We start from the raw sequence: 27,783 nt of genomic DNA, 5'->3' as shown, positions 1-27,783 counted from the left end.
GAATGGACGGGCCTGCCATCGAAAGAAGTTCTAAACAGGGCAAAGGACAGGGAGGAATGGAAAAAGACGGTCGACGAGTCTTGCTTTGTGCCCCAACGGTCCAACAGACTAAGGGATAGGTAAAGGTAAGGTAAAAGTATTTTTTAAAATACTAGGTCAGTGCCAGCTATTTCCTAGGGGATCTAAGCTAGAGCTTGTGTCGCCTATAGGTGAATACGATCCAGTGCATAGCTATTGTAAATGTTTATAAAGTAATCCAACTCAGCCATGTTGACTTTTCAGTGTAAATACACGTATGAAGTTCCTTGTGTTATCTCATTCCTTCAACACTCAGAGATCAACTACAAACACACTGACCTGTCGCCGGTACATTGCAATTATGAAAATCTCACGTAGAGACAAGTTAATTTTAGCTTGCAAGAGATTTAAGCGTTTATACTGGTGCATCCGGTGTATAGAAACTCCCGCGACCTTAGGCATAAAGAACTGAAGACTCTACCGAAATCAAACAAATCCACCATTGATTGTGTGATTTTTTTTTCATTTTAAAGAACTTGATGAGATCGTTGAACGCATAAATTGAACTTATTCAGGATGTAGAATAGTTTCTTATCTTATCTTCTTCTTATCTTATATAATACAGACGTTACTTCAAAAAAGAAGATGATTACGTCCTACGCGTCATGCATTTAGTCATGCATATTAACCAATGACTTAAATTCTGCCAAGTCACTGGTGTTTCCTGGCTAGCTCAGGCAACCCATTCCATGCTCTAATAGCACTAGGGAAAGAGTATTTGTACAAGTTTGTCCTAGCATTTGGGACGAGGAATGTGCCTTTATCTTTGTGTCTTTCAGAGTATTTTATTTTTTCTGTCTTGTCTATTTTTGTCTGTCTCATTTGTCTCTATTTTGTCTTTTGCTTTTGTCTCTTTCTATTTTGTCCACCTATCTTTTCTCTTTCTATTTTTGTCCACCTATCTTTTCTCTTTCTATTTTTTATTGACCCGTCGAAATTTGGGGTATATTTAAAACCTCTTTTGTGGATGCCCCTATCTTGTGGTTAGGATTGTTTGGGGTATGTAGGAGGGGTAGAACTTCTAGTGGACAGGCAGTCGTACCCTCTTTTTGAGGGTAGCTTGGCTCACTCTTGGTCCCCACTCGGCACCCAACTGTCACCTGTGGCTACCAGAAGCTGTAGCATGCGCAGCGGCCGCACCCCGGAAACGGATTTGACTTGCCGGCTAAACCAGGTAGAGGGTATCTGATGGCACTCAGTACACTGAGGTTCTATCAACCTAGCATGTGAAGTCTGGACTTGGCGGCCTGTGCGTAATGTCACAGAACTAGACAAATCGGACAGAAAGGCAAATACCAGCACAGTGCTGTGGAGAACTCAAAAGCAGGACAAGACACACAGAAAGTCTCTGGTCATCCACTGCACCCAAACTTGTCCCCGGACGTCTTGACCAAATCTTGCTTCCGAAAAATGATGGGCTTTAGGGCGAGAGAGTGAGGTCGACTTTTTGCGCGAATCCTCCCCACTTTAATCCAAATTCTAGCGTAAGTCACTTGTCATCCCCGCAACTATATCTTGTGGAGGTCCCTATTTTGTGGAGGTCCCTATTTCGTGGAGGTCCCTACCTTGTGGAGGCCCCTATCCAGTGGAGGTCCATATCTAGTGGAGGCCCCTATCTTGTGAAGTCCCCTGGTCAGTGGACCCACCTGTCCTACCTTAAATCCGGCCCTGGACTCAATACACTGATTATTTCTTAACTCCTCAAGATGGCAACCAAACTCGTCTGCTGTTTTTTTTATTAAAAAATAAGGTTTACTCACACAGAAGACCAACTTACTATGGCCCAAACCTATCATGAGCACTCTTAATGACCACACCAATACCTTTCTCTATAACAAGCCTGAAAAACAAAATGTTAAACAGCCGTCAAAAAAAAAATTGTCAAATTTGATGAAACAAAAAAAAATGTGACCTCAGAAAATAAATCGTTCTTTCTGTGTGTATGTGTCATCTAATCACAAAGTCACTTATTCAATCATGTGTAACCTGAGAGCTATTTTGTGTGTGTGTTTTGTGCGTCGGCTTTGTGTGTCCCATTTTGTATGCATTTAAATGCAAGTTTATAATGTTAAACCGGAAGCTGGGAGACCAGATACGTCAATACATCTCTTCCTCCAACAATGTAGTATTGTCATTCAACTACTTAGTGAAGGAATTAGTAGAAAGATTTTTTAAGTCACTTTCGTGACTAGTTTTTTTTTTTATATTCAACTGTCTAAACATAAACGCGAACTGTGACAGTGAACCATAGGTGCAATACATTGTCACATTTAAACTGTTTTCGCCGAAAGACAAAATCAAAAGTAAAATATAGAAAATTCTTTAAAAAACAAAGATTATATTAATAATTGTATCAGTTATTTTGAATCAACCATGTAATTAATTTGTAATTGATTCCAGACTAACATTCCCCCCCCCCCTCCCCCCCCCCCCCCACTTAATTAATACATCTGGAGATTGGAACTATTTTAACAAATTGTTTTTTTGTTTTGCGCTATTTCATGTTTTTAGCATGCTCAGGACACTATCATTCTATCACGTGTGGGTACCAGTTGGGGGAGGGGGGAAGGAGGAGGGTGTCTGGGAGAAGGTTTCTGGGATTGATTTTTAAAAAGCATTTTTGACTTAAACTAGAAAACGAGGTCTCACGTTACATTATAATATTTCCGTATACATTGAGCTAGCCAAGTGCTTGTGGAAGGATGCCTTATTGTTAGTTACACACTTTTTAAGTGACGACATGATTCTCTCTCCTTGGCTAATACTGTCACCGTGACTAATGGATACAATAATCGGTCAGTTTTTGCTAGATTTATGTTTTGTTAAGGGCAGCGATTTCATTGTTTCAAGTGGATCCCAGAATCGAAAGTGAGAGAAATAACGTTTACAAGATTACATCCAGACAGACAGACAGACAGACAGAGTTGAAATAAGATTTAGGGTGTAAAGTAGGGCATGGGAGCTTTTCCATCAGGCCGTGATGTTAAGATGGCCGCATGGTGCTTTGGTAGATCATCTTACTACTGACTTCCATTCTAGCCGTGCCGTTGGCCGTGCGGCCAGTGGAACTAAGTGACCAACGCGACTAAATGGGCGCATTTTTTATTGGTATGGCCAAAAAGGATGATCAAATCGCAAAGCAGTAATTAGCTTAGAACAAATTTAATAGATAAAAAATATGGTTGGGCCCTTACACGGTTAAGAAAGGTAAAAACCATCAAGAGAACAGCAATTAATTTAACGTAAACAGCAGGTGCTTATTGGCTGGTTGGCTATCTACTTAGGGGAACCTCTGCTGCTTAGGGTATAAGGCCAAGCATGCGTGATGCTTGGGGAATGAGCTTCGAGCGAAAATCAGAAGCTGGTGACCCTTGATGTAATTAGTACTATCTATTGGCACTGGATCGGTTATTTACCTTTCCCTAGAACACAGAAGATGCATGTTAAATAGCTAATACTCACGTTTCATTATGGAGAGTGAATTTAGTTTTTTTTTACAGTATTTTCTGGTGACCAATGTCCTCTCTTTTTTTTATGTGGTTTATTCAGACTAGACTTTCATTTACACTAACACACAAGACAAACAAGTGAACGCATCCATATCCAGACAATACATTACTGTTCAGCAGTCAAAGTTATTGAGAAATTTTATATAGTTTATGATCAAATACACTGTTCATGGATATCAACTTTTTTTTGCCACACATCCGTTATGGGATATATGCTATGTAACAAATGTTTACTTTTAAATATTAGATTTATGTTTTGGATTTGGTGCGCATTTATAGATATGAAGGGCAAAAAACTTTCAACAAGATATTGACACAAAAAAGGTGTCTTTCTGGCATATATATGGTAGGGGAACTTGGGTTACATTCAGTGGCGTAGCTAGAGTATATGATGCCTGGTGCGGTACCTCATCTTGATGCCCCCCCCCAAAAAAAAAAAAAAAAAAACTAACTAATTAATAACGTTGCAAAACCTTACTTTTTTGTTCAAAATAATATGTATTCATTAATCAAATATTGTTAATTCTTTCATGACCTTTCATGACCGCAGCATTATCATAGCCTTGACCCCTGCAGTCCATTATGTTTAAGCCATCCGAACGCAATTTCTCTAGAATCATCTCAGTGATTCCAGCAGCATGCTTGTCCTTTGTGTCAATGAAGTCACCAAAAGACTCACAAACCTGCACCCCGTCATTATCCATGACAACATACCGTAAAATTTGGGAATTTTTATCCAGCTTTGAGATGTCAGGTGTACTGTATTGTATAATCAAATCTTGGACCTTGTTGTCAATATTGTTCCCTACTCTCAGGCGAACTTCAAGTTCCCTCCAAGCAAGCGATGACTGAATGTGAGCTCTGCTGGTCTCATGTTTTTCTATTTTCGGGGATAACCTCCACCACTCATTGAATCCATCTTTGGATTTAAATGAAGACTTGGTACTTGATCTTGTTGAGAAGAGTATGCAGGGGAAGCAAAATAAGGATTCTTTTTTTTTTTTGGCGAATAACACATCCACTTTCTAAGAACTTTCTCGCCGTTTGACATTTGCCGGAAAAACCAAGCCTTTGAAAGCTTTCTAGCCTTTCCTTTTGCTGATTCTTGATGTCTATACGCCTCTCTGAATTGACTGTCCATACGCTGAACTGTTTCAGATCCTTGAGTGACAAGGTGTATGCGAATATTATATGTGACATCAGGCCAATCTCCAATGTCGTTCAGTCTAGAGTTTATTATCCTGCTTTCTGTATTGTTAACACTGTCTGATGGTTCAGCTTCTTCAGTATGAATTTTTGAGGAGTGTACTAAAGACATGCTTGTGTGCTGTCCCTTAGTTTCTAGAACCTGCGGTATTGAAGTATTTTCTTCTTTTCAGGATGTCGGCCTCATCATTTTTTCTGGATGATAACCTTCTCTTCTTGCTATGTTGCTTTAAATGTTCAGTTAATTCATACCCAATAACAGCTCGCCTATAGTCGGTGGACTCTGGCAATGATGTGACTTGAAATTGTCTCGATGCTTCTTTAGACTTAAGAAATTTAAGAAACGCACCTCACTGCGGTCAAAGAAACTGCTTTATGCGGATGACATTGTCCTCTGGTCAACCGGCAAGAAAGTCGACCAAATACAGGCGGCATTACAAGCAAACCTCCAAACCATCTCCTCGTATTGCGACAAATGACAGATTCAGATAAACGTTGCCAAAACGACCTGGTCCCTGTTCAGCCTAGGGATCGACATTCTTAAGGCTCCATTCGAGCTTCAACTCGGTGGGCTGCGACTCCAACGTGAAAACACGCCAAAATATCTAGGGGTGATACTGGATAGAAAACTGTCAATGCTCCAGCACGTCCAGGAAGTCGAAAGAAAAGCCTCGGAGGAGTTAGCGTTACTAAGAAAGCTGGCCAGCACAAAGTGGGGTGCCAAAGCTTACATGCTACGCACATTGTACTTAGGGGCAGTCAGATCACAAATTGAGTACAGATATACAGTTCAAGTATATGCTAGTAAAACTGCCCTCGAATCACTCGACCGAGTACAATCACAGGCACTAAGGTTCATTTGTGGCACCTTTCGGACAAGCCCAACAAACGCTGCTGAAATCTTAACAAACGTGGCCCCTTTACATTTAAGGAGGGAGAGGGCGGTACTTACAGCCTATGAGCGCTATAAAAGGGGCGACTCTAGGCTACCCACCTCAATATTAGTGTGACAGTGGAGAGAGAGGAACCGCATAAAAATGCGATCGTTCATCCACACTGCGGCCAATTTGTCAAAATCAGCTGGACTCTCCACTGACAGAATCCCAATTAGAAGAATTAGTACTTGCTCTCCGTGGAGGAGAAGCCGGCCCCACAAATAAGCATGTCCCTTATAGGGCAATAGGGAGCCACCAAGAGGTGATTAACAACTGCCATACTCCAAAACTTGGCATCAGCTACACTAAAGTCCTACCCATCAGATGCCATTTTCTGTTATACCGATGGGTCGGTAATGAGGGACCCCGATAGATCTGGGTATGGGGCCCTTATAGTCTACCCAGACCGAACAGAACCAGAGATGCCGATTTCTCCGTCTGAGCTTAAAAGGGTTTTGAGGCGCCAGCCAGACTAGTCAATCTTGAGCACTGTTCATCATTTTGTTTACGTTAAAGTATTAAAATTAACTAGTTAGTTAAAAAAAAAAAAACTCGTAGAAAAAAAAAGATTAGCTTATTTTAAAATATTGACATTAAATAGAATTATTTCCAAAATTAAACTATAAAGAATCATAAAGAAATGAATAAACTAAGACAATTGTTTAGAGCTAGAGTTTAGAAATATATTTGTAAACTCAATATCTAGATTAAACCTGTGGACTAAACAATGAAGTAAAAAAAAAAGGTTGGCCTCTCTTCTTCTTCCTCTTCGTTATATTACAGAGCATCGATCAGTGTAGTAACAACATGTACCGTGTGTCCGAAATAAATCTAGTAAATTAGATTCAAACTGTTCTATAGCTTACATTGTATGGAAGAAATAGTCAAGGAGATGAAACAAAATAGCGACATGACTAGTTTATAAATCGTTAGTTCATGTTTAAAATACAGTCGTTTATGTTTGTTCGTGTCCATACAATTAGTCGTTTTTACTGAAAAGCTCAGGGAAATAGGAAATTAATACACACTGGGGGAATTTTGGTGCCCCTCTCCACTTGGTGCCCTGTGCGGCCCGCACCACCCTCACATTGGTAGCTACGCCACTGGTTACATTACAGACATGCTGACAATATTTTGACAATTTTATATGCGTATGTATATCAAACCATTTTTTCTGTACGTCTGTCTGTCTGCAAAAAATTTTGTACACGCTATTTCTCCCACAACAATTTTTGATGAAGTTGAAATTGTGCGCAATTATTTCTTGTACCTGACAGAAAAAGAATCAATTTAAAATATACAATTAGTTTGTTTACTATTGATAATTAATCAAATTGTTTGATATGGAACAAGGGAAAGAAATTGTACTTGACAGATGTGGTGGTATACGTTGAATTAGTCCCTTTTATACTTTGTGTAGAGAGGCATGTCTATAAACCATCAATAGATATCTATAAAGCCTTCTATTTTCATAAGCACTTCTCTGGCACAGTGCTTGGTGTAACCGCTAGAGTATACACGAGCACATGAGTTTGAATTCAATTCATACAACATTTATATATGTAAATGTATTTTAAAAAAACTACAACAAACTATGCTAGAGGTGGCCGAATGACATAGAAGAAAGAGTAAGGTTAAACACAATAGATATATGCATTTAAAAAGCTTTCACGGAAATGTTTACAAAGTCTTACCTTTCTCCCACCTTTTTTTCCCAAGTAGTCCAGATCATAGGGCAGACCATAGGGATCATCATAGGGCAGATAAGTGGGAAGATCATTGGACAGATCATAGTGTATTGAGTTAATTGAGAAAGCTAAAAGCATGAAATTGTTTCAAACAAAAACAATTGCTAAATTACGATATCTAATCTCAGCTTAGGCGCCAACTTGCCTTAGCTGACATAGTAGAGAGCAAGCCCCGCATTTTCATAGTCCCCGCTCTAATTCTATGTTTAAATTCTAAAATGTATCCTTTATAACATAGGCATATGACAAGGTTCCTACAGTCTCCAGATATTCCGGGAGCTCTTGCAAATCTCCTGAAAAAACATAGTATACGAAAAAGTCCTGGAAATCTCCTGAAATTTTCAAAATCTCCTTAAATCTCATAAAAAAAAACTCCTGAAAAAAATATCCAAAATTGTCTTTACTGGGGTGTCACTCAATATGAACAATTCCACTCTTACGCGCTATAAAAAAAAAACGCATAATTCAATACCCGTAATTGTTGCATCTGTTGAAAGAAGCTTCTTGCGCCTCAAACTAATCAATAATTACTTGAGGTCAACAATTCACAAAGATAGATTAAACAATTAGGCAACTCTTGCTATTGAGCGTGATCTATGTAAGAAACATAGGGCCTACTTTTGATATAATATATGACTTCGCTAACGCAAGGCTCGTAAAGTGAAGCTAATTTGATCGTAACTGTGTACTTTGTAAAGCATGACTTTAATGCAAGACGATTTTTGTTACTAATACAAAATCTTCATGTTCACTTATTATCCTTATCTCTACCCAGACTGGGTGACAGTTGATTTGTGTGGGGAGGACTGCCCGCGTCTTGTGACAGTTGATTTGTGTGGGGAGGACTGTCCGCGTCTTGTGACAGTTAATTTGTGTGGGGAGTACTGCCCGCGTCTTGTGACTGTTGATTTGTGTGGAGAGGACTGCCCGCGTCTTGTGACAGTTTATTTGTGTGGGGAGGACTTGTCTTTTCTTTCTCATTTTTATCAGTTTTGAGGTTACCTTGCAGGGGCGTGGTTACTGCGTGACCTGCGAGCTGAGGAGTCTCGGATTCGAGTCCCGGTAAACGCTGGGGTTTTAAACTTCGTAATTTTGAGAACCACCTTGGATCCACCCACCTCTAATAGGTACACATGTTGGGGAAGTAAAGGCGGCTGATCGTTGCGCTCTGCCACATGACACCCTCGTCAACCCACGAGCTTTAGACCATCTTCTCCCTAGGATCACAATGTCTTAGATGGAAACATTTTACCTTTCAGATGTTTACATTTGCTATAACACAGAAGGTGGGAGAATGGTGCCAACTGCAGTTGTCTATGTAAGCGCTGTGGTTCGAACTCAGTTTTACAAGTTAAACTTATTAGAGGTGAACGTAATTTGCATTGCTTTTAATTTCCATGATATGTCTACAATGCAGAGAGTGAATCCAAGCGCTTAACAACTTACCTACCGACCCCTTTTATAATAACTGCAATAGAATACTCAGAATAGAAATTGGTCCGTTATAAGCTTGTATTCTAGATCTCATGAATGCATTAGTGCCGGCCAAAGGTCCATTTGACCAATTTCTCCAAATTGGGAGTAATAGTAATAGTTGTTATTTAAAAAAAAAAATAGAAAAAGGGCATCGCAAACATTTATTAAATTCGGCCTTGCAATTAGTAAGGCCGGCCCTGGAATGTATGATGTAATTATTTTTTTAATTACGTCATAAATTCAGAAGTAGACATTTTCTCAGTAACAATCCCTAGTGGCTTCTGTTTGTCCGTCGTAATGATATTAAATACAAAGCCACTAAGCCACCACTTTCTTCCGAAGTTTTGATCACATCGTGAGCTCAACCAGCATTAGGGGATTGTGTAGCCATTTCAACTGCAAAGTTCAGATTATGACCTGCACAGCAGTGCCAACATCGTTGCGATAAGAGAGCTTCATATTACTTCCATTTTCCAGAATCAAAATCCAAATTATAACTCTGTATAATCTAAGGGTGAAAATGTTTTAGAATTTCAGTTGTCTATTCAGTGCACTTTATAACTATTACAAGACAATAATTGTTATTATGATATGAAATGTATTAGAAGATGTCAGGAGAAGGTAAATGGGAGTGAATATGTTTGGTATGATAGTTATATCCCTTTGTTTATCTACTCCCAGGTTATGAATGTGAAAAGTCTTGCACGTGTTATGAACTGAATGGTTTAGTCTTCATGAATGTGCGAGAGTGTGTTAAGTTAGTGAGGTCTTTCTCCCGGTCCAGGAAGGTTGGATGGTTGCTTCTTGGGCTGGTGGTTGTGTATTAATATTTATTGTGTACTTTATTAAATATTGAAGTTATTATTATTTCATGGAAAGTATTATTGTTATTATTATTTGTTATTCATGGATGTTGGGGTTAAAGTATATTAAGTAAACATTGTTCTTATTTAAGTAACCCCTAACAAGCCAAGCAAGAATAGAACCCTGACACAAGACAATAATTTATTTTAATTTATTGTGTACTTTATTAAATATTGAAGTTATTATTATTTCATGGAAAGTATTATTGTTATTATTATTTGTTATTCATGGATGTTGGGGTTAAAGTATATTAAGTAAACATTGTTCTTATTTAAGTAACCCCTAACAAGCCAAGCAAGAATAGAACCCTGACACAAGACAATAATTGTTAATATGATATGAAATGTATTACAAGACAATAATTGTTAATATGATATGAAATGTATTACAAGACAATAATTGTTCATATGATATGAAATGTATTTTAATGATAGCTAAATTGTCTATTTTAAAGCTTTTGTTCGGTTCATTTCGATCGTAAGTCAGGTTGGGTTCGTTTCCCAGCTATAGTTTTAATCTCAAAACCCCCATTGGCTCCATTGATTGAATTTAGACATTGTAGTTTTACTTTAGGTTTATATTGGTGGGGGCTTAAAGCTTACCCCCCGCCCCCATGGTACGCTCATGGAGCTTGATGGCCCTAGATAGCTTTAGTTTTGTTTTTTTAAATCAAAGGCCAAAGGGCATGGGGGGGGGGAGTGATAATTTCAAACCCTGCCTTTTTTAGCTCAAAACCCGCATGGCTTTGATTATGGAATTTGATGACTATATTTTCTTAAGCTTTTTTTCTATTTTTGAAGAGGGCATTTTAACCTCAAGCCTACCTTGACAACGAAACCCGGTAAAGACTGACATTTTTAATTTGGGATCCTTTGGCGCCTCTGAGTTTGAGGAAAAGTAAAGACTGTTGGTCGTTGTGCTGGCCAAATGACACCCTCGTTAAGCGTAGTCAAAGAGAAAAAGATGACCTGAAAGTGCAACTTTGCTTTTTAGCGGCCCCCGAAAGGGGAATAGACGCTATTAGTTGTATGTCCGTCCGTCCCGTTTAGATCTCGTTAACTAAAAAGACATTCTGACATCATAATATTTTAGCCCATTCAAAGTTCTTTTTTCTTTTCTAAAAGCTAAAAAGATTCTAGGAATAAAAAAAAAAATTTTGCGTCAGGATTTTGTGATTTTACGATCAAAAAAGAGATACAAGAAACAGATAGCAAAGACAAATACTCTTTTGTTCCCCTGGCAATCATATCATTAAATAGAAACAATCTGATATAAACTTTTCGCATGTAAATTATGAGTGAGTCTGGTGTGATTGTACATTTTGGTTTGTTATATTTCTGAATTATATTGTTTTTTTTGTTTGGTGTAATGCACAAATTGTAAGACAAATTTCATAGTAACTACTAAATTTATCTGAAAATAATGTTTACATTTTTTTAAGAGAAGAAAAGCTATTTAATATGCATATAAGTTGGACATAATTTAAAACAATTAATAAGTATGTTTTCATATTATCTCGTGAACTGAAATATCCATAAGAAGGACAAAAGAGGATTTGAATAAGAGATTGACCCTTTACAAAACAATTAGATCAATTAGATATTCATTATAAGACATCAGTTAGGCCAGGTTCACGTCTAACTTTTTCACATTCACTTTCACCTATCCTTTGGTCTGCTTGACCGCTGGGGCACCACGCAAGATCTCTCAACCTTCTTTCTCCATTCTTCTCTGTCATTGGTCTTTGATAGAGTTTAATTCTGATGTTTTTTTCTGAACATATTGATACCGGCCTTTTTACCTGCCTGGGTGGACCACTTCGGTGGGCCGATTTTGAGTTTGTGTTTCCACACCAACTGTCTTTGTAACCTTGTTTTTCTTTACTCTTTCCAGCTCAAACAATAAAAGCTAAATAACAGTCCTATACCGTGCTAGTGTTCCTTGTCAAGTTATACCTGATAACCATGGGCGTAGCCAGGGGGGAGGGGGTTCTTGGGATTCAACCCCCCCCCGAAATGAAATCCCCCCCCCTTGGGGGGGGGGGGGGGGGAGACGGAATTAAGTGACTGATTTTTGCTTTCATTTGTTTATTTTAGGTGAGATTTTAATACTAAATCATCACTTACCACAGCACAGCCGATGCAGTTTTGAGTTAAAAACCCTCTACCAGGGGGTTTTGAGTTTAAATTCCCCTACCAGGGGGTTTTGAGATTTTAAAAAACCCTATCAGGGGGTTTTGAGATACAAATCCCTCTACCAGGGGGCTTTGAGTTTAAAAACCCCCTACAGAGGGTTTTGAATTTTAAACCCCCTACCAGAGGTTTTTGCAGTTAAATCCCCCTCTTCTATAAAACAAAACAAAAAAAATGCAAACAACAATCCCAAAATCCAACAGCACAGTTGAGGAAGATTTTGATTTTAAACCCCCCCCCCCCTTTCCAAAATTTACGATAAACCCCATCTTCAATATAAAAAAAGCAAATTACACACTCAAAATTCTATGAGCGTAGCCAAAGGGGTTTTGAGTTTAAACCCCCCACCCCCTCCAGTTGGGGTTTGAAGCTAAAAAGTACCTCTTCAATATAAAAAAAAAAAAGCAAATTACACACAATAAAATCTATGAGCGTAGCCAAAGGGGTTTTGAGTTTAAATCCCCCTCCTCCAGATGGCTTTTTCTTTAAAGTTTAAAACCCCTCCAGATGGTTTTGAGTTTAAAATTCCCATACAGAGCGTTTAGAGTTGAAAACCTCTCTCTTCAATATTATTTTAAAGCAAACTACAGTCACCAAATTCTAAGATCGTAGCTAAATGGGGTTTTGAATTAAAAACAAAACAAAAAAACTCAAGAGATTTCTTAGTTTAAAACCCCTCAACTGATGATTTGACGACAAAAATTTCCTTTTCGATATAAAATCTAAAGCGAAATACAGGCATGTAATTCCAAAAGCGTAGTCAAGAAAGGTTACAAATTTCTACCAGTGGCTTGGGCTCCATTAATAAAGTGTGAATAGTCTTCTGCCGAAATTGAAAATCATTAAATGTGTCTCAACAAAGATGGCAAAGACAGATTTTAGGAGTCAGTCATAGAGATCGGGTCTAAATCAAAGAAATCATATGCCGAACTGGGAGTCGAATCCTTAGTAAGGTTGTGACAGAGCGTCGCATGAGGTTTTGCGGGACATGTTCTCACACAAAATGAATTACGCAAAATGAAAGTTGCGGAAACAGCTTGCCGGAAAATGCGCCGAACGGCGCGAGAGGGTCTAAGTCAGTAAGAATAGCACATTAGGTTTTTGAAATAAAATTTTTTTAATAGCAAGATAATGCACTGTAGATACCTCAGAATATGCATTTTGTTGGCTTTCAATACCAGAAATAGTGGCTTCGCCCCGCGCTGGGGGAGGGATGCGAACTCCCCCAGACCCCTTTGCTAGCAAGGGTGGGGAGTCTACAATAAACAATAAACGTCTTCCGAAAGGGTCAGAATGTAATAAAGATTAATCATGTACACACACACATATATATATATATAATTTTTTCCGCGGGTGGGGGGGGTCGGGATGGGGAATTCCCCCCCCCCCAAACCCTCCCCGAAAATAAATCCTGGCTACGCCCATGCTGATAACTATGTCCTGTTGCATGTCGGGATACTAGTGAAGGTGAAGAACTAACAAAATTAATCTTTACAAAATAAAATATTTTAATACTTCAAGCGTTAAAAATCATGAAAACATTGATCACATACAATATACAAAGCAATAATACGCTTTATAATATAAATAAAATTAAAAAAAATACTCAAATGTAGACTTCACATGAAGCTTCTAGCTTAAAACTCATTGAACTGATTGTAGACCCTAAAAGAAACTAAAAGCTACTAGAATGTAAACAAATTCCTGTTTACACTTCTATGCAATGTAGCCTCGAAGCCCACGTGACAGTTATATTCATTACTCACACCTTTGCCACGCAAGAATATATCTATTTAAGGATCATTATATTCTTGCTTATAATGTGGCTTAGCAATTTCAACACGGTAGATAATGAAAACTGTAATCAATATAGCACCTAAAATTATAGATGCGATGACCAGATACAATGCACACCTTGAACTCTTTTGGGCGTCAGCGTATCGTCCTTCACTCGCAAGCTTTCTTGCCTGAAGTAAAAAAAGAAATACATTTTGATCTGACTATAATTTCTCTCTCTCTCTCTCTTTCTCCCTCCCTCTCTCGCTCTCTCTTTCTCTCTCTTTAAGTCTGTTATATACATGTTTTTGTGTGTGCATTAAAGAATGGACAGGCCTGCCATTGAGAGAGGTTCTAAACAAGGCAAAAAAAAAAGGGAGGAATGGAGAAAGACGGTCGACAAATCTTGCCTGGTGCCCCAACAGTCCAACAGACTAAGGGATAGGTAAAGGTAAAGGTAATCTTTAGTGAGAATTATAACAAGGCTTGTCTTCGAGTCCAAAGGAACGCAATATTTCTCGTGGCTACGCAATCCTATCTGTGACCTACATATTTTGCCACGTCCAGTGCAAACATAACCATTGTCCTCCGGTGGTCAATTAAGATTTTATTTTCGTCTCAAATGCGTATTCCGCGGCCTTCGTGAGTGGCCTCTTGTTGTCTCGTTCTGAGGCCGCATGTATCCAGGTGCTCTCTTCTATGTCAGCTAAGGTAAGTTGGAGCCTAAGCGTGTGTTTAAAAGCGTTTCCGTGGGGCACCTCAGTTACGTCAACCACCTTTTAGCTCACCAAAAAAAGACTGCCTTTGGCATACGTCCGTCCCCAATACGGGATATGTGTCCTGCCCAGCGTAACTGTCGGACCATTAGAAGTCCCTTTATGTTGTCCATACCGCAGTTCTCAAGGACATCCCTGTTTGTAATGTGGTCTTGACACCGTACGTCCATGATGGGGAGCAAGCATCTTTGGTAAATAATGCTTATAATTAAAACTTAAAACTATGGCATTAAGATTTCTTTCACATGAATACTTGTTATTCCTTTGAAAATAATTGATAATTATCATGTTGAAACTATTTTATTCCAATACCTCTATTCAAATCACACTTTTTGTGTGGGCAAAATATGAAATCTTATGGGTGGACACGGTTCTCGAAAACAGCTCTAACGTTTTTCATAGAAATTGAACAGTTGATTTAGGCTTATATAGTTGTAGAAAGAATTACTAGCCCGTTGGACACACTGAGAAAACTATAACTATAATTTTTAAAGTATTGAAAAATAATTTAAAGAGATTTAATAAGTTACCAATGTTTTGTAGCATTTTGCATCTCGTTTTCTAAGTCTAGAGCTAAAGAGCTAAAGAGCTAAAGGCCTAGCATTAGATTATCTTATTATTTTTATTATTATTATTATTATTATAAAATTGTATTCACTGATAGGCCCGTCCATTCTTTGATGTTGTCTTCCCGTCGCTTTCTCTGTCTTGCTCTTCTTCTTCCTGGTATTGATCCCTGAAGGAAGGTGTTTGCTAGCCATGAGGACAAAATAATGTGGCCATAGAGTTTGAATTAAGTGTTCTTTTTTCTTAACTAAAACCGCTTCGCTTCCTTGGCTCTCGGTGAGATTCGTACCAGCACACACAGTCGGTCTTTACGCTGTCCGATCTTGAGCTATTCCGTCCATATACTTTCAATGATGTTCATGTCTCGCTTGCAGACATCTCTGTAGGCTAGTCTTTGGCGGCTTGTGGGTCTAACTCCCTTCGCAAGCTTAGCATAGAGAATGTCTTTTGGTTTTCTCCGCCTGACATGTCCGAGCCATTGGAAACTTCTCTGTCCTTACTGACCGGTTTTGAAACGTCCTAATTGGAGGGTTGGGGGCAGAATTTGAAAATAACGGATCCCCACTTGAGGGGGACCCCCAAAATGAGTGTTTGATTATTTTATTTTTACATTACATATTAAATACTTCGCCCTTACCTCATGTCATAATTTAGAATGTAAAAATGCAGGGTCACCTAAAGAGGTCAAGCCCTCCGGGCCACCAATCTATCGCTACACTACAAGAGAAACGAGACCGCCAGGAGTTGAACATTATAAGTCGCGGGCACCGCATAGGTTTATTTACAGTGATGCCCAAAATACGGCCCGCGGACCAAATCCGGCCAGCAACTTGGTTCCTTCCGGCGGCACAAAAGTGTAGAAAATTCCCTCCCTCCAAAAAAAAAAAAAAGATTGAAAAATGTATCCTTACCTACGTTAGGCCCTCACTTTTTCTCTGATGAATTGGTACCATGACGTTTAACATGAGTACTTTTATGAAATAGGAAAGCCGAGGAAACTACAAGTGGACTTTGAATGTGGAACATGATGATAATCCAAAATAGTTGATTTGTAAAGAAAGTGTGGCTGTTTCAAACAACAACAACTTATAAGCGGAATTTTAAAACAAATATGACGCCATTCTTGTTTTGAGCCGCGAGTCAAAAAATTGTTAAACTAGGCCTAGCAATGGAAGGATCGATGAGAATATTTACCAAAAGAAAGACAAGAAAATAAGTCGGTGGTAAAATAGCTACAATGATAATGGATATTCACATTTTGAGTAGAGACGAGAAGCCATTTGCCGAGGCGTAACAACTAAGATCAACCTCAAATATCCCATTAAGAGAGCCACAGGTTTCTAATAAAATTGTTGCAGGTCAATTTCGTTTTTTTTTTTTGTACCTTTTCGGTCATTTGCCCTCGACACGAATATCGCAAACGAAAACGGCCCGCGGGTTCAATTAGGTTGGACATCACTGGTTTATTACATCAATTTAAAATCAGCAATAATAAAAATGGAGGAGTATTTTTTAAGATACATGAGCAGTACTTACCTTGCGGGATTGAATTATTGCCCAAATTCCTAGTAGCCAACAACAGAACAGCGTAGCGAATATACTTAAACAGAAGTAATCACGTACAGGGCGAGCACTCTCTATCTGCAGGAAATAGACAAAAGTAAACAAAGTAGTTAGTGAGGTCCTAGTGGTCAGGGTACTAATACTACTAAATGACCTATTTCGCAACTCCAACCTAGACTGTACATCAATCTTTTTCATGCTGGACTTGTATGCAGCATTTGACACGCTTGACCACTTTGTATGTGTTGTGCTACACTTAATCACGTGAACTCGTCATATACATTTTAGTAACAAAAACTAGGTGACTAGTAGAGGTACAGTATGTGATGGTATTTACATGCTGGAAATAATTATTTTTAAATGTCCATTTGGAAAGGAGTCTATTTCTTCTAAATCCTTTTTTTTTCACAGACTTTTTAATAAGTCTGTTTGGCGAATGTCTCTTTTCCTTGTTATTATTTCAATAAATCTATTCGGAGAAAGTCTCTATTCCTTGTTATCATTTCAATAAATCTATTCAGAGAAAGTCTCTATTCCTTGTTATCATTTCAATAAATCTATTCAGAGAAAGTCTCTATTCCTTGTTATCATTTCAATAAATCTATTCAGAGAAAGTCTCTATTCCTTGTTATCATTTCCATACTTCTATTCGGAGAAAGTCTCTATTCCTTGTTATCACTTCCATAAATCTATTCAGAGAAAGTCTCTATTCCTTGTTATCACTTCAATAAATCTATTCAGAGAAAGTCTCTATTCCTTGTTATCACTTCAATAAATCTATTCAGAGAAAGTCTCTATTCCTTGTTATCACTTCAATAAATCTATTCAGAGAAAGTCTCTATTCCTTGTTATCACTTCAATAAATCTATTTGGAGAAAGTCTCTATTTCTTGTTATCACTTCAATAAATCTATTTGGAGAAGGTCTATATTTCTTGTTATCATTTCAATAAATCTATTCGGAGAAAGTCTCTATTCCTTGTTATCAATTTAATAAATCTATTCGGAGAAAGTCTCTATTCCTTGCTCTCTCTCTCCTGTTCTCACTGATTATCTATCCATATATGACTGAAACTTTTATTTGACCCTCATCTCACTTACCTGAGAAATGTATCTAGATCCAGGTTGGGCAATGTACTGGACAGGCTGAGAGAACTGCTGTTGACCATAGGTGTAACTTGGTAATAACGCGTCTTGGCTCTCATCAGTCATTCGTGTGTACATAGTTGGATATCCTTGGGAGTCAGAAGATTGTGGCACAAGTATTTGGTATGGAACACCGTAAGCATCATGTTTCGTCTTTTTCTGGAGAATAAATAAAAAAACAATTAACTAGTTATTATGATTTACCTTATATACTAATTAATTAAACAGAAAAATATAGAGATGCTATCCGCGTTTCCCTCAAGACTATGGACAGACAAGCTTATAAAGAGCTTATAAAATTGGTGGTTTTATATGAGTTTCATTTTTGTTTGTATTCCATATAAATGTAGATGTAGATCAACTTATATCTACCATTCCATATGACCAATTATTGATAGGACTTTTATAAGTATCACAATTTAGAAAATAAATTACTTTGTTGCCTTTGAAATTGTAATCTCTTCTAAATAATGTATTAAATCATACAGATTACTTAAGGTTGTCGTTAATATTTGGTAACAAACAAAAAATTTTTAAAATCCTTTAAAAAAAATAACAGCATAGCTAATATAAGGGAAAGAACCCTTACATTTACCTCCATAGCTGTCAATATTGTAAGATTTATTTCCTTTTTCTATATCACCAAAATTGATGAAATACTACAAATTAATTTTCTAATGGGTTAATTTTTTGGATTGAGTTGTGTGTTGTCATCAATAACGAATAATTGTTCAAGATTTCAACTTGATCCGAGAGAGGAAGGGGAGGAAATAATGTGTATCAGATGAACAAAGTTGATATAAGCATAGTAAAAAAACAATTAAGACATAATTGACTTCCTTTAAGAAACAAGGTTACAAAAAAAAGTTTGTGTGGAACAACAAACTCATCGGCACCGGAAGTGGTCCGACCAGGCAGGTAAATAGTTTCAGAAAGAACATAAGAATGAAATTCTATCAAAGGCAAATGATAGAGAAGAATGGAGAAAGAACTTTGACAGATCTTGTGTGGTACCTGTCACCTTTGTTATTTTAGATAGTATGAATGTGGCTGTAGTTATGTTTGATGCTGTGCTACTATTGTCGGTTTATCAATGTAGGCGTGGTGGTGACATTGGGTTCATGTTATAAATCACAGAATAATGAAATGACGCTGGATGTAGCAGACACAAATAAGTTAAATATAACATCACATGGTGAATACGATATACAATTCGACCCAGGAAGGGTCAGTATTAATCCAACAGAAATATCACCAATATAACAACTTAGTAACCATTCTATAAGCAACTACTTTAAACATCTAACTCTCTTGCTTATATTAAGTGACTCTATCAAGTGCTTGCTACAAGATCTCTAAGTTGACTGACTGCCTTTAACTCTCTGGTTCACCTAAGGTCAAAAGTGTTCACCCTAGGGCAACATGAGTTGTGAATAAGATTCACAATATGGAATTAACATTTACAATATAGAATTAGGGTTTCTACTCTATGGAACCAACTTTGAGGTGGTGACAGTACCCCAGCGGTCCAGCAGACCAAAGGATAGGTGAAAGTGAATGTGAAGTTAGATGTGAACCTGGCCTAACTGATGTCTTATAATGATTATCTAATGGACCTCATTCACCAATCGTAAACAAACAACATTTAGTCACGTGATCTTATTGATAAAACAACGGGGAAAACTGTCACGTGACAACCATCATGAATTAAACATGAGATCGTAATATATAGAAGAGATAGAGCACCACGTGCTAAATGTTGTTTGTTTACGATTGGTGAATGAGGTCCATTGATCTAATTGTTTTGTAAAGGGTCAATCTCTTATTCGAAACCTCAAGAAAAACAAAATTCCGTGGAAAAAGAAAAAGTCTTTAGTTCTGAATTCCTTTGCAATGTAGCATTGCCGTAGCTCACGCGATAATATGAAAAAATAATTATTAATTGTTGTTTTAAATTATGTTCCACTTTACCATTGTTACCTTAGATGCACATTTTTTGTACCAATGCTCGAATCTATGAATGAAGCTCGAGTTATTAGAAGAAGTCCATGACATTTTTTTTAAAAAGCTACCTCCCCTAATGTTTTTCTTTGAAAAAGTGTTTAACTTTTTAAAAAAATCTTCTTGCATAGATAATTTTAAAAATTAGATGGATCACTTTCGAAAAAGAAAAAGTAGCAGTTGCGTCAGAACTATGAATGATCTAAAATATCATGATGTCCGATTTTCATTTTCTCTTCTACATTCTGAGATCTAAACGGGACAGACGGACAGACAGATAGGCCTCACCAAACTAACAGTGTCTTTTCCCCTTTCGGGGGCCGCTAAAAAAAACAACTATAAAACTTATATTACGTATATCAATTAGTTTGGATCAGTCATGTTATTAAATTTTTAATAAGCCTCAGACGACAATCTATATAGGGGACTAATTCAGCTTATACCACCACTTCAGTCAAGTACTATTTCTTTCCCTTGATTGAGATACCGAGTCAGAAACCCCATTGACAACGAACAACATGCTGAGAATTAGACAGCCGTGTCGTACATGAACCAGTATTCTCTCTATCTAAGCCTTGTCCCAATCGTCCTTCGTGCAGAACTCTGCATTCGTAAAGAATGTGTTCTATTGTTTCATCGTCCTCCATGCAATGGCGACACCGTGTGTCGTAGTTCTCCTTCCATCGTCCGAGGTAAGCACCAATTGGACAATGGCCGACCCGGAACTGGGCTAGGACCGCCTGTTCCGCACGATTCAGTTGCCCCCATGCATCTCTTTCGTCTGGTCTACTCATTGCCCGGTAAAGCTCACGCCCCTTGTCCGAAGAATCCCAGCCGTCGTGCCAAAGTGTCAACATGCACTGGTTGACTATGGATCGTACACTTTGATAAGTGCACGGTTCATCATGTTCGAGCGCCGTTGCGACCGCGGTTTTCGCGAGCTGGTCAGCCAAGTCGTGGCTGACCACCCCACAATTGGCGGGCACCCATTGCAAAGTAACGTTCACGCCGAATCGTAGGAGACGCCCTCCGACCGTTAGGACGTCCCATACCCTTCTACCAAAATCATTTATTACCAATAGTTAATTAATTAATTGGTTAAATTTTTAAATTGATTCTTATGTTGTCAGGTAAAAGAAATAATTGTAAAAAACTTCAACTTGCACCGAGATTGGGTGTCTGAGAAATGACGTGTACAAACTTTTGGCCAGAAAAAAAGCTCTATAATACAAACCTGGGATATATTCTCTAGATTAACTTGCAATGGCTGAGAGTAACGAAAACTTGATGGCTCTGACATTTCTTTGTTCTGGTTTGTCTGTCTTGTATTCCTGCTATCTGGTAGAAAATATGGATTGACGATTTAATAGGTTTGCAAGTAACTCAAAATTCCACTAACCTTTCATAGCTATAATATTCATAAGGATTATCTCAGAGGTGTAGTGAGCCAAACGTTGGTCCGGGGCAAGAAACTTTATTGGCCCCCCCCCCCCTCTTTTTTTTTCCATGAACATCACATTGACTTATAGGTTTATAAATTTAAAAAAGTATTTAATAATCTCTTGCTAATGTTGCAAGTTACTTCAAATGACATACATTGGTAAAACAAACGAATAGAGTGGCACTAGAGCCTTCTCGAAATTTGAAAAAAAAGATACCTATAGAAAGGCTGATATACTAGAAATAAATGAATATTTACAGCCATATATCTTAATACTTAATTTTTCCCTTTTATAACAGGGTCAAAGTGTTCTGGTCCATCTCGTTTGTAGCCCTATGGGAGAAGGTTTCCGTGCTGCTTTTAAGTTCTCAGCAAAGACAACTCAGCTCAAGTCGGGATCCGAACTCGAGCGCCCTGGACCAGCAGCCAAGCGACTCATGACACTCAGCCTCACATTCAATATATTTAGAGTTATGCAAAACATCAGACATGCTGTGTGACAGGCAGATAGATAGATAGATAGATAGATAGATAGATAGATAGATAGATAGATAGATAGATAGATAGATAGATAGATAGATAGATAAATAGATAGATAGATAGATAGATAGATAGATAGATAGATAGATAGATAGATAATTAGATAGATAGATAGATAGATAGATAGATAGATAGATAGATAGATAGATAGATAGATAGATAGATAGATAGATAGATAGATAGATAGATAGATAGATAGATAGATAAAAGAATTGTCAGACCTCTTCATTAAATAATATATTTACAAAATAACAATCAAAATTCAGCACTTCACTCTACTTACTGTCTGCCTGGTCGTGAGATACTCGCTCCAAACTGTCGACACAATGATTACTCCCTGGTCTCTGCTCTCTGAACTAACTAAATTCTTCCGAAGGTTCGGGCAAGGATTTAAAAATCTTCTTTTCTTAAGGAAATTTCAAAATTCGTATTGGAGAAGTCTGAAGAGTGCTACCGAATAATGTAAGGTCTAGCATGAAATGAAATGTTAACTGGTAGCGGTTACAGAACGAAATCAAAGAGGTCAAAACTATGATTTGACATTAGGCGTAGAGTTCCAGAGTTTCGGTCCAATCCAGTCGTCTTGCATGAATGCTTCTTTTATTACTTTTTTTTCCTTTCGAAATATAACGTTGAGTGACCTGTTTGTGCGTGTATGTGGTTTTGTGTGTGTTTATAGTATGTGTGTGTGCGAGATGAGGTATATGTGAGTGGGTGTAATTGTAGTTTGTGCCGTTAACAAAATTTGTGGAGCCGTCTTGAATTGTAAATAATACTTGAACACAAAATACGCTTGGAAACATTGCTCTGAGACTTGAGTTTGAGACAAACCCTGCATTATCCTTAACCCAATATCCTGCCCGCTTTTTCCTTGAACCAATGTTTGGCACTTTTTTCTTGGAATATATTTCTGTGCATTTGTTGTTGTTTTTTTAACCAATGTCTAGCCATCTGATTATTGGCTCAATAGTGACTTACTAATGTCTATCCATTTGATACTAAAGCTAATATTTGCCCACATCTTGTGTTCCCTTTAGTCTTATCCCTTGTTTCTTTTCAACTAATGTCTGTGTTCCTTGAACAATATCTTTCCATCTGTTCTTAAAACCAATGTATGTCCGATTTTTCCCTGAACGAATGTCTCTCCATTTGTTCCTAGAACAAATGTCTGTCAGATCGTTCCTTGAACTAATGTCTATCTATCTGTTCCTAGAACAAATGTCTGTCAGATCGTTCCTTGAACTAATGTCTATCTATCTGTTCCTAGAACAAATGTCTGTCAGATCGTTCCTTGAACTAATGTCTATCTATCTGTTCCTAGAACAAATGTCTGTCAGATCGTTCCTTGAACTAATGTCTATCTATCTGTTCCTAGAACAAATGTCTGTCAGATCGTTCCTTGAACTAATGTCTATCTATCTGTTCCTAGAACAAATGTCTGTCAGATTGTGCCTTGAACTAATGTCTATCTATCTGTTCCTAGAACAAATGTCTGTCAGATCGTTCCTTGAACTAATGTCTATCTATCTGTTCCTAGAACAAATGTCTGTCAGATTGTGCCATGAACTTATGTCTCTCTATCTGTTCCTATAACAAATGTCTGTCAGATTGTGCCTTGAACTAATGTCTTTCTATCTGTTCCTAGAACTAATGTCTGTCAGATTGTTCCTTGAACGAATGTCTCTCCATCTGTTCCTAGAACAAATGTCTGTCAGATTGTTCCTTGAACGAATGTCTCTCCATCTGTTCCTAGAACAAATGTCTGGCAGATTGTTCCTTCTCTGATCACTTGTTCCATTAGTCTTCTCACGTGTTCCATAAAGCCTCTTCACTTTTTTTTTTGACTTGAATTCCATAAAATGCAAAAATAAAATGTCACAGGCTTAGAAGAGTTCGAATAAAGAGAAAAAGGGAGAGAGAAAGAGAGAGAGACAGAAACAGGGGTGTACTGGGAGAGCGAGAAAGCTAAAGAGAGAAAGTTAAAGAAAGAGATTAAAGTTGGACAAGGGAGAGAGAGGGGGGAGAGAGAGCATGAAAAAACTTTAAAAAAAATACATATATACAATATCTCCATTATACAACTTAAAATAAAACAAAATAATTTTAAAAAAATATATTTGGCTCACGCCAGGTATTGAACCTGTGATATTGACACCAATATATGCGTGAAATTGTGCACTTAAATTTAACAACAGAGCCGCTGAAACTTTATAGCTTTAACGCTAATTTATTGATATTGTCATAACCCCGCCATGCGCACCACCATTCAAACAGATGCAGTAGGTGCGCACTGCCAGAAACTAGACAGAAAAGGATGTTGACATTAGATGAGAACGATTTCCGCCCAGGTCTAGAGCCGAAGTGAAAAGTCTGTGCTAGAGATAGATATTGTTATAATGTATTTGTGATGTCCTGTGAATAAACATCCCTGATTCCTTGAGTTGCCTCCCTTAAGTTATTACAATATTATTATTATACGCATATCTAACTCTTAATCTACCGATTTAAATCTCCCAGGATCTAGAAAATACATTTAATCTATAGGGCTATTAGATGTACGTAAAAGAACAAACTTGGTTAAGTTAAGATATTGTTATAACTCTGCCATGCGCACCGCCATCCAGGCTAGTGCTAGAAGGTGCGCACTGTGATAGACTAGACTGAAAAGGATGTCAACATTAGAGAAGGGAGAACGATTTCCGCCCAAGTTGAGAGCCGAAGTGAAAAGACTGTGTCTAAGAAAGATGATGTTTTGTGAACTTGTGATGTCGTGTAAATAAAGATATATGTGCCTCGTTGAGTTGCCTCACTTAAGTTATTACAATATTCTGTCAATAAAATTGAACGTATAATTTCGGTACACTAAGGCTGACTTCGCTGGGTTTTTTTTTTTGTATTTTTCTAAGCCAAATTTAGATTTATTTATTTTTTTATCTTTGAAAACTAAAACGGTCAAACTAGAGAGTTTTCATCGTGTGGCAAACGAGCTAGTCATTCTTTTCAGTAATGTTCCAAGTCCTATAGGTGACATGTCCAGTCACATACGAGTTCTTATTTCTTTATCTTCTTATCTTATATAATACAGACGTTACTTCAAAAAAGAAGATGATTACGTCCTACGCGTCATGCATTCAGTCATGCATATTAACCAGTGACTTAAATTCTGCCAAGTCACTGGTTTTTCTAGCTAATGGAGTTGTCGCTTGATCTCGAGTTGGTCCCGCTACGAAGTCCTTCACAAATCACAACTATTATCTTGAACAGTGTAGAAATGTGTTGACTGGAATCAAAATGCAAAAGAATCGAATATTCAAGATAAAAAAATAAGTAAGATGGAGCCCTGTACAAACAAAAATGTATTAATATTATTAATGTTTTCTCGCAAGCACTAGAGATTCACCTACCTTATGATGCCACATTTATGAATAAACAGGCTAAACGCCATCAAACGACAAAGATATAGACAGACGTCGAAATACAAAGAGGCTTTGCTAAAACATGAAACAATCTTGACAGAATTTGTTTATTGAACGTAAACTTGTAGACTTTAATTTTCTATTGTGTGTATAGCCAGATGTAGACAGTCAAAGTAGGTTTCCAAGTAATTGAGAAAGCAGCCAGTATATGACCTTGTGAGTAAAGCTCCCCTTCCAGACCTAAAGTCATCTGTTTCTTTGGCCAATTTGTAACAAGCAGGGTGTCATGTGGCCAGCATAACGACCAACCGCATTTACTTTCTCCAACTAAAGTCAAGTACCTGTTAGAGATGGGTGGACTCAGGAGCGCCCAAAAAATCCAGAAATTCAAACTCCCAGTTTTCATCGAGATTAGAACCCAGGACCTCAGATTCTTAAGCGCTTAACCACTCAGCCACCGCGCTCCCATGACCTTGTGAGATGGGTAGTTAAAATAATGGAGGATGAAGAGTTGTATTTGTAAATTGAAGTCCATATGTCTGAGAAAATGGCGAGGAGTGAAACTGAATCATAAGCAATATCAATATGTTTGTTGATGGAGGATCTTCAGATGCCTTGAAAGTGAATGCTAAGTACAGGTGCATGTTAATGTATATGTAGTAGGAATTTGTTCCCATTAAGAGATTTCCCGTTTCAAGTGTTATACTTTATTCATTTAGTAATAGCGCTTATCTGATAGTTTCAAAATAATCTAATAAATTTTTCATATAGCTAACATTATGAAACTTTACACCGATGATTTTGAGAATAAGTATGATTATATGACCATCATATGGGATACAATGTGTGGGTCGGATCGTATAGAAATGCACGGGCCGATCTGGATACCCAGTCCTCCCCTTGGGGCAATGAATAATTTTTTAGTGTTTCAAGTTGATCCCACAATGAGAAGTGAGAGAAATAGCGTTTACAAGATTACATCCAGACAGACAGACAGACAGACAGAGTTGATATAAGCTTTTTTAAAATACGTACAGCTGAAGGAGTAAAGTAGGGCATGGGGGCTTTTCCATCAAACCGTGAAGTTTAAATGGCCGCATGTGGCTTTTGCTAGAGCATCTTACTACTGACTTCCATTCTAGCCGTACCGTTGGCCGTACGGCCAGTGGGACTAATGACCAACGCGACTAAATGGACGCATTTACAACAGAAAGATTTTAATGGTAAAGGATGATCAAATCGCAAAGCAGTAATTAGCTTAGATCAAATTGAATAGATAAAAAATATGGTTGGGCCCTTACAGTAGATCCAATTTTATTCTGAGTCATGATTGGAACAAGTTAACGCTTGTTAAGAGAAAAAAGAGTTTTCTCTTATGATAGCCACAAATGAATACTCTGTAATCGTTGTTCCCTCCCCACTGAAAAAAAAAAGAGCGTCAATTTGTGTTTAAATATTGTGTGATTTACTGGATGACAACGATTGGTTACTGTAATGAGATGATAACGACTAGAATACCAATAACATGGCTTTAGTCGACAAAATTAGACTACAGTAAACAGTGCACGTCTTGCATAACACTGATGCAGTACTATACACACACGCTGGACATGAGACACACACACTGGGCATGACCTTCTGACACGCTGGACGCAGGCAGAAAATCAACTCAGTTACACTACAGTTACAATATCTTTAATGTGGGATGTGTGACTGGGAGGCTGAAACCGATTGGCTACCAATCAATGGACCTCATTCACCAATCGCAAACAAACAACATTTAGTCACGTGATCTTATTGATAAAACAATGAAAAAAACTGTCACGTGACAACCATGATGAATTAAACATGAGATCGTAAATTATATAGAAGAGATAGAGCATCACGTGGCTAAATGTTACTTGTTTACGATTGGTGAATGAGGTCCATTGGGGCAATGCTATCTATCAGAGGTCTTGGCTACCTTCGAATGGGGGACTGGCTACCTATAAAGGGGCTTGGCTACCTTTCAAAGAGCTTGTCTACCTATCAAGGGGCTTGGCTATCCATAAAAGGGCTTGGCTACCTATCAAGGGCCCCTAACTATCTATTAAAGGATTTGGGTACCTATCAAGGAGGGCTCGAGGTGATACTCGCACAGTGTTGCGTTTACTGAGCGCCTAAAGGTAGCACAGAAAACCTTCTCCCAGAAACCCCCTCCCCCAATGGGTCCACTAAAGAGATTGGAACATACCGCGCAGGAGACATACTGCAGGAGCGGACAATCTGCAGGAGACAATCTGCAGGAGGAGACAATCTGCAGGAGGAGACAATCTGCAGGAGACAATCTGCAGGAGGAGACAATCTGCAGGAGGAGACAATCTGCAGGAGACAATCTGCAGGAGGAGACAATCTGCAGGAGGAGACAATCTGCAGGAGACAATCTGCAGGAGGAGACAATCTGCAGGAGGAGACAATCTGCAGGAGGAGACAATCTGCAGGAGGAGACAATCGGGAAAGCTTCATGGAGAAAGCGCTCCCAGGTGTCCATCGATGAACTTGAACTGCTCAT

General features: G+C 38.1%; 1 protein-coding gene across 1 annotated transcript; it reads right to left on the bottom strand.

Moving 5' to 3' along the window:
• Window positions 1–13,492: 13,492 nt before the first annotated feature.
• LOC129927294 (uncharacterized) lies at window positions 13,493–22,406 on the bottom strand. The gene is made up of 5 exons (XM_056035676.1): window positions 22,100–22,406; window positions 21,070–21,173; window positions 17,790–17,993; window positions 16,664–16,768; window positions 13,493–13,975 (listed from the first exon to the last, which is right to left on the bottom strand). The coding sequence occupies exons 2-5, from the start codon at window positions 21,133–21,135 to the stop codon at window positions 13,802–13,804; spliced, it is 549 nt and encodes a 182-aa protein (XP_055891651.1). The 5' UTR covers window positions 21,136–21,173; window positions 22,100–22,406; the 3' UTR covers window positions 13,493–13,801.
• Between the last annotated feature and the right edge of the window lie 5,377 nt (window positions 22,407–27,783).

Source organism: Biomphalaria glabrata, chromosome 7, assembly GCF_947242115.1.
Source record: "Biomphalaria glabrata chromosome 7, xgBioGlab47.1, whole genome shotgun sequence".
NCBI classification, from domain to species: Eukaryota; Metazoa; Mollusca; class Gastropoda; family Planorbidae; genus Biomphalaria; species Biomphalaria glabrata.
This window is presented reverse-complemented; position numbering and strand designations above follow the sequence as displayed.